The 13,810-nt window shown below is 39.4% G+C and overlaps 1 protein-coding gene across 7 annotated transcripts in view; it reads right to left on the bottom strand.

The window, feature by feature from the left end:
• LOC117389177 (tensin-1) overlaps positions 1 to 13,810 on the bottom strand; it is a 239,718-nt gene that overhangs the window by 101,312 nt on the left and 124,596 nt on the right. For all 7 annotated transcript variants that reach the window (XM_055230572.1, XM_055230573.1, XM_055230579.1 and 4 more), the window contains 2 exons: positions 12,095 to 12,133; positions 986 to 1,027 (listed from right to left, as the gene is read on the bottom strand). In XM_055230572.1, coding sequence (XP_055086547.1) covers positions 986 to 1,027; positions 12,095 to 12,133 — 81 coding nt within the window. The remainder of the gene's footprint in view (positions 1 to 985; positions 1,028 to 12,094; positions 12,134 to 13,810) is intronic.

Below are 13,810 nucleotides of genomic sequence, written 5' to 3'. Positions count from 1 at the left end.
GACTGGTTGGATTTTGTAAAACCACTAAGATCGAACTTTATTTAAATGCTCCCCTTTTGTTCTGGTTCTGCTACTCAAATGTGGTTTTTTAATATTATTGTTATTTTTTAATTTCATTTTATGTTTTCTAATTAAGGAAAAAAAAAAAAAGGATGTATGTCATTTGTACAATTCATAATTCCTGAACAGATGTGACTCAGCTGCTCGCCGTATTTTATCCGAATCAACCCAGAAACCAATTTAAATATGAGTTTTTTGTTGTTGTTTTTTTCTTTTTTAATCAACAAAAACTTCAAGAAGATCTGCCGTGCTTGTGTCTTTATAGTTCTCATCTCTGTGCATCATTCTGCTACAATTTACACGTTTTAAATCACAATATTCATCTAAAACGACTTAATAAAAGAGACAAATCCGCTTGACTTCCTGACTAGAAAACTGCGGCGTCCGGTGGAGTTGACGTCAAAACAGGGATCGATCGTCAAAATGGCGTCTTGAAAATAGTCGATTAAAGATTAAACTCAAACGTGAATCGCTCTAAACACAACTTCAGAGGCTCAACGAGAACAAAAACAACGATAACACGATTTAAAGCTCTAAAAAGTTGACGACGCGCAGGTCATAAGTTTTAACTCGTCCAAAACATCAGCAGACCGTCACTTTCTCTGAACCAAAAAAAAACCCAAAAACAAAACAATAACAAAAGCATCCTCTGGAGAAAAAAACTTTGCACAACTTCCTGTATTGTGTTTGTCGTCTGAGGAAAAAAAGCTACATTGAGTAACTTTAGCCCGCGAAACCGCCCAGTAGTGCGGTAACCAAAATGGCGTCTTGAAAATAGTCGATTAAAGATTAAACTCAAATGTGAATCGCTCCAAATAGAACTTCAGAAGCTCAACGAGAACAAAAACAACTATAACACGATTCAAATGTCTGAAAAGTGCAGTTTTGCAGAGTGGGTTTGATTTAAAGTGTAAATGCGACTCACCAGAGTGTCTACATGTTTGAGCTGCAGGTCTGGACTCGGAGCCTGTTCAAAAAGACACAGAAAAACAAGACATTAGACTCACGTGTTTCAGATCGGGCTGTCAGGAGTATCGAAAAACAGATACTAACCGATACTAAAACTAGAATCAAAAACTAGACACGCAGACTAATTTACGCCCATGGGAACAGAAAAGAAAGTTCTACCATTTAACGTTGAAAATCAGTCTGTCGTTTTGTGTACGTGCGCATACACACAGACAAATATGCAATGTTTTTTTTTTGTTTTTGTTTTTTTTATCTTGTACATGTGGAGCCCAGGGAGGGGGGGTAGGATATCACCATGAGCTCAGGATGATTTTATTTATTTATTTATTTATTTATTTATTTATTTATTTATATGTATTTATTTATTAATTTTTATTTATTTATTTATTTTATTTATTTATGTATTTATTTATTTTTATTTATTAATTTTTATTTATTAATTTTTATTTATTTATTATTTTTTATTTATTTATTAATTTTTTATTTATTTATTTATTTTTATTTATTAATTTTTATTTATTTATTTATTTTTATTTATTTTTTTATTTTTTGGGGGGGGTATTGTGTTTTCGTTGTTATTATGTAAACAATAAAAATTTGATCACAAAAAAAAGAAAAGAAAATCAGTCTATCGCCTAAAGAAAGTGTTTTTTTAATTATCATTGTGGTATCGGAATCGGTATCGAGTATAGAGTCAATTCCTTAGTATCGAAATCGGGTTTGAAACTAAAGCATCGTGACAACACTAGTTTAAAATCAGTACATGTTCACACACGGTTCACAGGAGGGTGGGGATCGTGAAGGATAATACCACAAAATAACACTTAATAGAATGAGTAATGTTCCGTACTGGGCTTTAAAGCGACTGTTCTCCGTGAGTTTGCCTTAAGTGTCGCGCCCCGAAACACGCACAGCTCATCCGTAACCTCCAGAATAAATATTTACACAGCGAGACAGGCGCCATTAGAGACGAGCGAGGGTTTAAAGCCTTATACAGACAGAGAGATCGGGAGTCCAACCCGCAACCTCCTCACCGCGGGGAGGAGGCAGGACAACCGCTGTGCCACTGTAACGCAGGGAGAACGCGCACGGTCTTGAAGTCATCCGAATCAATCTACAAATGAAGGTGTGTGGGGTTTAAAAACACAGCGGAGCACTTCCTGTACGACCACACGATGACATCACAAGGTGGAACAGAGTGTTTTCTGTGGTGTCAGCTTTAAAGAACAGCTTTTATCCATGTCATTTTGTCGTCCCCTCTTCAAAAACATACCTGGAGTTGTATTTTGTTTTCATTTGCGCAAACTCGTCTTCTCTCAGCCTCGAAAATGTTTAATTTTGCCTGTTTAGTTTTGTCATAGATAAAAACTTTAGACTTTCTGGGGAGTTTTCAAGCGGCAAACCTTTACAAAACAACATGTTAACATATTTTACAAGCGTCATTTTAGTTTTTGACGCTCTGAGTGTCCCCTTGCTTTCCTCTCTGTGCTAAGCCCCTCCCCCTTCAGAGCACTATCACAACACAATCAGCTGCGTCGCACTAATGAAACTACTGCACATCACGTCAGGTTTGTGAAGTTGTTGTGTACAGTTTTGGTGTACATAGGGTTGTGGGCGGAGTCTTGTACAGAATCTCACAGCTAACCGTGAGGAGGGTTTGAATAGGGCCCTGGAGAGATCTCTAGATTACTCAAACATGCGCGGATGACGTCTGAAACCTCTTGTTTTGTGTTGTTTGACGTGTTTTTGATGAAGGAATAATGTTATAACAGGAGAAAGCTAAAAAAGATCGACTTTCCATAACACTCCCTCTGTAAATAAGAATAATAAAAGTAAATCAGTTTCAGATTAAACACACAAAGCCTTACATTGTATCTGACTGTTTTCAGTCTTTGGCCCAAACCACATCAGCTGACTCCCATCATGCACCTGTGCTCCTGGGCATCTGGCTCTTCTGAGACACAGACACATTTATATATTTGAGCCCAGTGCACGTTCACACTGAACACTCCAGAAACACTGAAGGGTCAAACACAGGTCTAACCCTGAAGAACGGGTCAAATTAAGAGGACACATTTCTCCACAGGGACAACAGAGTGTGAACCTCAGACCACATGTGTCAAATTCAAGGCCCGTGGGCCAAATGTGGCCCGCCTTGTCATTTTATTTGGCCCCCAGTAAATAAAAATATATGTAAAAAGAGAGTTTATCAGGAGACACAGTACACACACGTGCACTCTCACACACGTGCACTCTCACACATGTGCACGCTCACACATGTGCACTCTCACACACGTGCACGCTCACACACATGCACTCTCACACACGTGCACTCTCACACACGTGCACTCTCACACACGTGCACGCTCACACATGCACTCTCACACACATGCACGCTCACACACATGCACGCTCACACATGCACGATCACACACGTGCACGCTTATACACACGTGCATGCTTATACACACGTGCACGCTCACACACATGCACGCTTACACACACGTGCACGCTCACACACATGCACGCTTATACACACGTGCACTCTCACATACATGTGTGCGCACACACACGTGCATGAACACATACACACGCATGAACTCTCACACATGCTCACATACACACGTGCACGTTCAAACACATGCACACTCACATACACGTGCACGCTCACACACACGTGCACAACGGTGTATCTGACTCAGCCTCTAAATTACAGGCTGGTCTTCAGGGACTCAGGGCCCAGAACAGACGAGGGGAGTTTCCCTCTAAAGAAACTGTCCAGGACACACAGGCAGCTAAATATACAACTACTGTACTGAAAAGAGAGGGAGGAGGAGAGGAGAGGAGGAGGAGGACAGAGGAGAGAATGAGAGAGGGAGGGGGAGAGAGCAAGAGGAGGAGAGGAGTGAAATAAACTGTCCAGGACACACAGGCAGCTAAATATACAACTACTGTACTGAAAAGAGAGAGAGGAGGAGACGAGGAGGAAGAGAGAAAGGCAGGAAAAAGACAAAAAAGAAGGAAGGAAGAAGGAGGAGAGGGTGCAGAATACGAGGGTGGGACGACAGAAGGAGAGGGTGAGAAACTGTCCTGTACCCGGTAAATAAATATATAAAATATAAACTACTGTATTAAAGAATAGAGGAGAGAGGCAGGAGGAAAGAAGGAGGGAGAGAAGGAGGGACAGACAGGGAAGGAGGAAGGGAGGAGAGTCTAGCGGAGAGAGAGAAACTATCCAGGCCTTGGCTACATACACAACTACTGTACTGATGAAAAGAGAAGAAGTGAGAGAAAAGAGAGGAGGGGAGGAGTCACACCAGTTGTTTAAAGCTCAGAACCTCCACAGTTCATTCATTGAGCTGCAGAAACATGAGAGTCATGTGACACTCATTCTGCTTTATGATTGGACAAGGGAGAACCAAATTATGACCTTTATGTTTCTGTAATGAAGAATAAACCGTCCTCAGGGAAGACCTTTGGGGTTTGAGTTTGTGTTTGACGTTCTTGTGTTTCAGTTTGACGTTCTTGTGTTTCGGTTTGAAGTTCTTGTGTTTCGGTTTGACTTTCTTGTTTCAGTTTGACGTTCTTGTGTTCCAGTGTGATGTTCTTGTGTTTCAGTGCGATATTCTTGTTTTCAATTTGACGTTCTTGTTTCAGTTTGACGTTCTTGTGTTCCAGTGTGATGTTCTTGTGTTTCAGTGTGATGTTCTTGTGTTTCAGTGTGATGTTCTTGTGTTCCAGTGTGATGTTCTTGTGTTTCAGTGTGATGTTCTTGTGTTTCAGTGCGATATTCTTGTTTTCAGTTTGACGTTCTTGTGTTTCAGTTTGACGTTCTTGTGTTTCAGTTTAACGTTCTTGTGTTTCAGTGTGATGTTCTTGTGTTTCAGTGTGATGTTCTTGTGTTTCAGTGTGATGTTCTTGTGTTTCAGTTTGACGTTCTTGTGTTTCAGTGTGATGTTCTTGTGTTTCGGTTTGATGTTCTTGTGTTTCGGTTTGACGTTCTTGTGTTTCAGTTTGACGTTCTTGTGTTTCAGTTTGACGTTCTTGTGTTTCAGTGTGATGTTCTTGTGTTTCAGTTTGACGTTCTTGTGTTTTGGTTTGATGTTCTTGTGTTTCGGTGTGATGTTCTTGTGTTTCAGTTTGATGTTCTTGTGTTTCAGTTTGATGTTCTTGTGTTTCAGTTTGACGTTCTTGTGTTTCAGTTTGACGTTCTTGTGTTTCAGTGTGATGTTCTTGTGTTTCAGTGTGATGTTCTTGTGTTTCAGTTTGACGTTCTTGTGTTTCAGTTTGACGTTCTTGTATTTCAGTTTGACGTTCTTGTATTTCAGTGTGACGTTCTTGTGTTTCAATGTGACGTTCTTGTGTTTCAATGTGACGTTCTTGTGTTTCAGTTTGACGTTCTTGTGTTTCAGTTTGACGTTCTTGTGTTTCAGTGTGATGTTCTTGTGTTTCAGTGTGATGTTCTTGTGTTTCAGTGTGACGTTCTTGTGTTTCAGTGTGACGTTCTTGTGTTTCAGTGTGACGTTCTTGTGTTTCAGTGTGATGTTCTTGTGTTTCAGTGTGACGTTCTTGTGTTTCAGTGTGACGTTCTTGTGTTTCAGTGTGACGTTCTTGTGTTTCAGTGTGACGTTCTTGTGTTTCAGTGTGATGTTCTTGTGTTTCAGTTTGATGTTCTTGTGTTTCAGTTTGATGTTCTTGTGTTTCAGTGTGATGTTCTTGTGTTTCAGTTTGACGTTCTTGTGTTTCAGTTTGACGTTCTTGTGTTTCAGTGTGATGTTCTTGTGTTTCAGTGTGATGTTCTTGTGTTTCAGTGTGATGTTCTTGTGTTTGATGTTATTGTGTTTCAGTGTGATGTTCTTGTGTTTCAGTTTGATGTTCTTGTGTTTCAGTGTGATGTTCTTGTGTTTCAGTGTGATGTTCTTGTGTTTCAGTTTGATGTTCTTGTGTTTCAGTTTGATGTTCTTGTGTTTCAGTGTGATGTTCTTGTGTTTCAGTGTGATGTTCTTGTATTTCAGTTTGACGTTCTTGTGTTTCAGTTTGACGTTCTTGTGTTTCAGTTTGACGTTCTTGTGTTTCAGTGTGATGTTCTTGTGTTTCAGTGTGATGTTCTTGTGTTTCAGTTTGACGTTCTTGTGTTTTGGTTTGATGTTCTTGTGTTTCAGTGTGATGTTCTCGTGTTTCAGTGTGATGTTCTCGTGTTTCAGTTTGATGTTCTCGTGTTTCAGTGTGATGTTCTTGTGTTTCAGTGTGATGTTCTTGTGTTTCAGTGTGATGTTCTTGTGTTTCAGTGTGACGTTCTTGTGTCTGGGGAGTGACACATTCATCATGTTTAAAACCTCATGTTTGGTCTCATCTGTAAAACTGTGACCACAGGACACGACCTGTTTACACATGAACAACACTGCCCCCTACTGGCACAACGCACCACCTGCACTCTGCTGGGACTGTCGAGCAGTACTACAAAGAGTAGTAGTAGTACTAGTAGTAGTAATAGTAGTAATAGTAGAATTAGTAGCAGTAGTAGAAATAGTGAAATAGCAATAGTAGTAGTAGTAGAAACAGTAGTAGTAGTAGAATTAGTAGCAGTAGCAGCAGTAGAAGTAGTAGTAGTAGTAGTAGCAGTAGCAGTAGCAGTAGCAGTAGCAGTAGTAGTGGTAGAAGTAGCAGTAGTAATAATAGTAATAATAATAGCAGTGGCAGTGGTAGCAGTAGTAGTAGCAGTAGCAGCAGCAGCAGCAATAGTAGTAGTAGTAGTAGCACTAGAAGTAGCAGTAGAAGTAGCAGTAGAAGTAGCAGTAGCAGTAGAAGTAGTAGTAGTGGTAGAAGTAGCAGTAGCAATAATAGTAATATAGTAATAATAGCAGTGGCAGTGGTAGTAGTAGTAGTAGTAGTAGTAGCAGCAGTAGTAGGTGTAGTAGTAGTAGTAGCAGTAGTAACAGTAGTAGTAGTAGTTGTTATTGTAGTAGTAGTAGTAATAGTAGTCATACACAGTATATTAACCTCACAGTACAGTACTTGCAGTATTTGTGATACTTATGTGGGAAAAGCCCTGAGTCGACCCTGCTCCTCTCGGTATTACATAACTGAAGTACTACAAATATTTAGAGTTCTTTGAGTGTGGAAAGCTGCGCTCTCTGTTCCTCTCCATCCTCCTCCTCTTTTCTCTCTCTTTCCTCCTCCTTCCTTTCTTTAGCGTGCGTCTCCTGTTATGATACATGAACATTAATAACAGACCAATCAGGAGCCTTCTTTCCCCGAGGTCACTCCCACTAGCGTTAGCAACAGGTTTGATTGACAGCGTTGCTAAGCCAAGTGTATTTGAGATAGAAGGAAAAACATGAGCACAAACATTTTCAAAAAGCTCCTTTTCTCATGTCTGGACAACATTTCGACACATTTTCCCAGTCGCTGTGATGAAACTTTGAGGCGTAAGTCCCGAGACTATAAGTATTAAAAAAAAAAAAAAAAAAAAACAATACTGCGGCGGCCATCTTTGTTTGGGTCGTTACCATGGAAACGCACATGAGTCAAAATAATAGAAGGAGGAACTGTCCAGGACTTAAGGAACAGATTAGAGAGTTTTGTAATGACAGAGTGAGGCCATGTTTAAAGAGGAGGTATTTACTCCTATGGGGTATTAAAGAGGAGGTATTTACTTCTGTGGGGTATTAAAGAGGAGGTATTTACTTCTGTGGGGTATTAAAGAGGAGGTATTTACTTCTGTGGGGTATTAAAGAGGAGGTATTTACTCCTATGGGGTATTAAAGAGGAGGTATTTACTTCTGTGGGGTTCGCTCTCTGCACTAAGCCCCTCCCCCTTCAGAGCACTATCACAATCAGCTGCATCCCACTAATGAAACTACTGCACATCACATCAGGTTTGTGAAGTTTTAGTGTTTTTGATGAGGGAACATGAGAGAAAAAATTATAAATTGAAAATTTTTTTTTTTGAATTTTATTATTTTATTCTTAGTTTATTTTTTAAATTTATTATTATTTTATTCTATTATTTTATTTTATTCATTTGATCTGATCTTATTTTATTTGATCTCATTTATTTATTTTATTTTATCTTATTCATTTATTTATCCTTTTAATATTTTATTTAATTTATTTAATTGTATTATTTTATTTATTTTATCTTATCTCATTTTATTATTTTATTTATTTTATCTTTTCTTATTTTATTTTTCACATTTTATTATATTATTTTATTTAATTGTATTTATTTTATTTATTTTATCTTATTTGTTTATTTATTTAATTGTATTTATTCTATTTTATCTTATTTGTTTATTTATTTATTTTATTGAATTTATTTTATTTATTTTATCTTATTTATTTATGTATTTATGTATTTATTTATTTCATTGCATTTATTTTATCTTATTTATTTATGTATTTATTTATTTATTTTATTGCATTTATTTTATTGCATTTATTTATTTATTTTATTGCATTTATTTTATTGCATTTATTTATTTATTTTATTGCATTTATTTTATTGCATTTATTTATTTATTTATTGTATTTATTTTATTGCATTTATTTCCATGCACGGTGCATTTCATAAACACTTGAACGCTGCACGAGTGTTTTTCCATCTGTTCTCCCCTGACAGAGAATCACAGTCACTTTTTTTTATTTCTCAGACTTTAATGAAACAAAAACATGAAATCTGTAAAAAGATATTTTGGATGGAGCAGAACAAAGTGCCGAGGATGTTTGTCAGATTCCCAAAACCATTTAAACAAACAACATTCAACATTCCAACCCTCAGCCGGGCCCTGAACGCACCGCCAAATAAGGACACAGAGCTCGCTATCCTTCATCGGCCTCAGAACGTTTGCTTCCTGCTCCGGTGAGACGTTCAAAATCGCTGCTTAGCTACTATTTAAAGGTGCACTGCGTAACTTTTCCAGTGGAGAGACTTTTGCCGGCTGATTGTCTTTATGGACATGTCGTTGGCTTCCCTGGAATGTCCTACAGTGTGGCATTAAACTTGTGTACGTTGCATTTATTCAACTGCAGGTGTTTTGACGGCGTGTTCTTAGTGTGAGGGAGGGGTCGACTTTCCACAGATCTGACCTGTAAGTTGGCCTAGTGGCGCCATCTACTTATCCAAATCAAGATAGGTACAATAAAAGTTTAAAAAAAACCTTAGTAATAATGCTCAGATCTGACGTGTAAACGGCCTGGTGGCATTACCCGCTTGTTTCCACGGAGACAGAGGAGTTTAATGCCATACTGTGGAATATTCAGAGTCCTCAGGTGGACGTCTCGGTGTAAGTGTCAGATGGAGACGTGTGGACCTGGTTTATGTGGAAATCCTGGGTCTATTCACAAGAAACAAAAACTGGCACAAAGTTCAGCGTCGTCTCCGTCACTTTAAATAAACAGAAGTCACAGGATTTTTTATAACGCCAGACAAGAGGCAGGACTAAACCAGGACTAAACCAGGACTAAACCAGAACTAAACCAGGACTGAACCAGGACTAAACCAGGACTAAACCAGGACTAAACCAGGACTAAACCAGAACTAAACCAGGACTAAACCAGGACTAAACCAGGGCTAAACCAGGACTAAACCAGGACTAAAACGGGACTAAACCAGGACTAAACCAGGTCTAAACCAGGACTAAACCAGGACTGAACCAGGACTAAACCGGGTCTAAACCAGGACTAAACCAGGACTGAACCAGGACTAAACCAGGACTAAACCAGGACTAAACCAGGTCTAAACCAGGACTAAACCAGGACTGAACCAGGACTAAACCGGGTCTAAACCAGGACTAAACCAGGACTGAACCAGGACTAAACCAGGACTAAACCAGGACTAAACCAGGACTAAACCAGGACTAAACCAGGACTGAACCAGGACTAAACCGGGTCTAAACCAGGACTAAACCAGGACTGAACCAGGACTAAACCGGGTCTAAACCAGGACTAAACCAGGACTAAACCAGGACTAAACCAGGACTAAACCAGGACTAAACCAGGACTAAACCAGGACTGAACCAGGACTAAACCGGGTCTAAACCGGGTCTAAACCAGGACTAAACCAGGACTGAACCAGGACTAAACCAGGACTAAACCAGGACTGAACCAGGACTAAACCAGGGCTAAACCAGGACTAAACCAGGAATGAACCAGGACTAAACCAGGTCTAAACCAGGTCTAAACTAGGACTAAACCAGGACTGAACCAGGACTAAACCGGGTCTAAACCAGGACTAAACCAGGACTGAACCAGGACTGAACCAGGACTAAACCAGGACTAAACCAGGACTAAACCAGGACTAAACCAGGGCTAAACCAGGGCTAAACCAGGACTAAACCAGGACTGAACCAGGACTAAACCGGGTCTAAACCAGGACTAAACCAGGACTGAACCAGGACTGAACCAGGACTAAACCAGGACTAAACCAGGACTAAACCAGGACTGAACCAGGACTAAACCGGGTCTAAACCAGGACTAAACCAGGACTGAACCAGGACTAAACCGGGTCTAAACCAGGACTAAACCAGGACTGAACCAGGACTAAACCAGGGCTAAACCAGGACTAAACCAGGAATGAACCAGGACTAAACCAGGTCTAAACCAGGTCTAAACTAGGACTAAACCAGGACTGAACCAGGACTCAACCAGGACTAAACCAGGACTAAACCAGGTCTAAACCAGGACTCAACCAGGACTAAACCAGGACTAAACCAGGTCTAAACCAGGACTGAACCAGGACTAAACCAGGACTAAACCACTTAAATACTGAGAAGGCTGAACATTTGTGGATCATTTCTTTGACAAACTCTGAATGTCTCAGAGTTTTATATCGTGTTTTATAAGCCCCGCCCTCCATCTGAAACGATGACATCATCAGACTGTATAAGGTGGCCGTTTGTTTTCGTGTTCTGATAAGGCATTCACAGTCACGTTTTAGCATCTCCGTCTCTGGATGAGTAACACAAGTGGCATTTTAATGATTGTTTGTTCAGATCTGGTGCAGAGAGGGTGGATTTAGCTCCTAAGCCCAAAAACCTGCGCTCAGGAAAAGCTTAGCGATAATAGCCTAATTATGTCAAATAGTTAGCACGTTGTTGCTAAAGTCGGGCTGTTTTTAACCATGGAATTGTGCACACGAGGGGGAGACGGCATGGAAGTCATTAACCAGAAAACACAGGAAAAAAAGTTTAAAAAGACGCTAAAAAAAAGAGCAGGGATTTTGTTGTTTGAATAAGGAAAAAATTAAGTCTTTTAAAAAACTTTCAGAGTCAGCGTTTTTCTGCCGGAATAAAGATCGATTTAAAGAGAAAGTGTCAAGCAAAATCGACTTTTTGGAGCTTTCTCTTGTGTTATATCGTAAAATACCTCCTCTTTAATACCCCACAGAAGTAAATACCTCCTCTTTAATACCCCACAGAAATAAATACCTCCTCTTTAATACTCCACAGAAGTAAATACCTCCTCTTTAATACCCCGTAGAAGTAAATACCTCCTCTTTAATACCCTATAGAAGTAAATACCTCCTCTTTAATAAAACATAGAAGTAAATACCTCCTCTTTAATACAACATAGAAGTAAATACCTCCTCTTTAATACCCCATAGAAGTAAATACCTCCTCTTTAATACCCCATAGAAGTAAATACCTCCTCTTTAATACCCCATAGAAGTAAATACCTCCTCTTTAATACCCCATAGAAGTAAATACCTCCTCTTTAATACCCCATAGAAGTAAATACCTCCTCTTTAATACCCCATAGATGTAAAATACCTCCTCTTTAACAAACTAAAGTTATTATTTATTTTTATTAGTCTAATCATAACTATTCTGCAGTTTTGACATGTTTTGGGACGTTTTAGTTCATGGTTGCTAGGTAACAGTTATGAAACTCCCTCTACGTCTGTCACATGTGTTTTCTGTGTCCAAACAGGAAGTTAAAAAAAAAAGATAAACTTCACCAGAATAAAACTAAAATAAACAAAACTAGGGAAGATTTTTGTAGTAAAATCTTAAATATAATGATGTTAGTGTTGACTTTTTGACACGTGAAGCGCAGAAACACTCACCAGCTCGTAGTTTGTGGCGGGGACGCAGGCTGAAGACACCTGGAAAACAACACAAAAGATATGTAAGAGTTTAAAAACACACAAAAAACATGACAAAGATCAAGGTAAAACTGCGATAAAAACAAGAGAAGAAGAAGAAAACACTGTTAACGGAGGTTATCTTTGTTGCCGATTATCACGATTATATAAAATGTCACTATAAATTATGTTATCGTTTATTGTCCCATCCCTAGTGACATTGAAACAAAACGTCACGAGGACACGAGGTCATAGCGCACGGCGGGACACAGCGCCGTACGTCCCCGTGTTTTATGGTCGACTCGGAGCCGGTCAGAGCTCTAATAAGATCACGGTGTTATATTTACGGACACAGCGTCACCAACAGGAAGAGTTTGACTAAGATCAAGACAAATCTGCACATTAACAAAGTCAGGATTCCTTTTTTTGGACCGGACCTTTAAAACATACGGAGACGTGCTCTGTGTTCACCTTTTCTCTTCGGAAAATTAAATAATAATGGTTAATGGGACAGAATGTAAATAGCAAACAGTCGGAACAGTCTCCATGGAGATTTTCAGATTTAATTTTACCGTCTTTCCCACAGAAAACAACAAAATTACATTTAGAGCATGAAACACGTGATACAGAAGGTGCATCCAATAAACCAAACTGTGCAATATTGTGGAATATTATAGCCAAAGGGAGAACATTTCCATGGAAACAACCAAGGAAAAGCCCTTCTCCAGGTTAAGTAAGAGTCAGGTTTATGGAAATGCGAGCCCACTCACAGTAAGGACACATGTTTGGGTAATGTCGGGTCAGGAGGGGCGCTCTGCTGGGGCTTTGGTTAAAAACAGGGTTGGTTTTTTCTTTAAGTTACAAAACTGTCATGGTTGAGTTTAGGGTTTGGTTAAGGGTAGAGTTTGGTTAAGGTTAGGGTTTGGTTAACGGTAGGGTTTGGTTAAGGATAAAGTTTGGTTAAGGGTAGAGTTTTGTTAAGGGTAGAGTTTGGTTAAGGGTAAGGTTTGGTTAAGGGTAGAGTTTGGTGCAGGCGGGAGTGACCTCGGGTAAAGAAGGACCTGATTTGTCTGTTTTTAATGTTCATACCTTGATTTACAGACACAAAAGTGAAATAAAAAAACCCAGGATCATGTAGAAGGTTAATACATTTAAGACCAGAATGAGTCTGAAGCAGCAGAGACAGAGAGAGGAGACAGTTTATCAATAGAAAGTGAATTGAAGCCAGAGTCGATGAAGCCGGAGTGCGCCCGTGATCACTTCATATTTGTAACGCGCGGCTAGCAGGTTAGCCGTGTCCATTCATATAAACAGTCACATAGAGTCAAATGTTCTAAAAAATATGAAACCATTTCCTGTTTGGAGACGACATTCCTCAAGACCACAGGGGCTGTACATCTGATACCACTCTGTGTATGACCTGTTTGCCTGGAATATTCCGTAATATGGCATTAAACAAATCTATATCCGTGGAGGTAAGCGAGTGATGCCGCCAGGGATAGTTACAGACTGGATCTATGGAGAGGCGAGTAAGAATGCATGTTTTTCAATGCATTTTAGCAACAATAAAAAACAGACGCACTTTAATGTTTAATGTTTAATGCTATACTGTGGAATATTCCGGACAATGCAGTGAGACATGGTTGAGCGTCTCCATGATGCTAGTGCTTTTCCAGGACTGTGTATTTATGTTGTATT

This window comes from Periophthalmus magnuspinnatus, chromosome 21, assembly GCF_009829125.3.
Source record: "Periophthalmus magnuspinnatus isolate fPerMag1 chromosome 21, fPerMag1.2.pri, whole genome shotgun sequence".
Classification (NCBI taxonomy): domain Eukaryota; kingdom Metazoa; phylum Chordata; class Actinopteri; order Gobiiformes; family Gobiidae; genus Periophthalmus; species Periophthalmus magnuspinnatus.
Note: the sequence above shows the minus strand (reverse complement) of the source record. Positions and strands in the feature narration are given on the sequence as shown.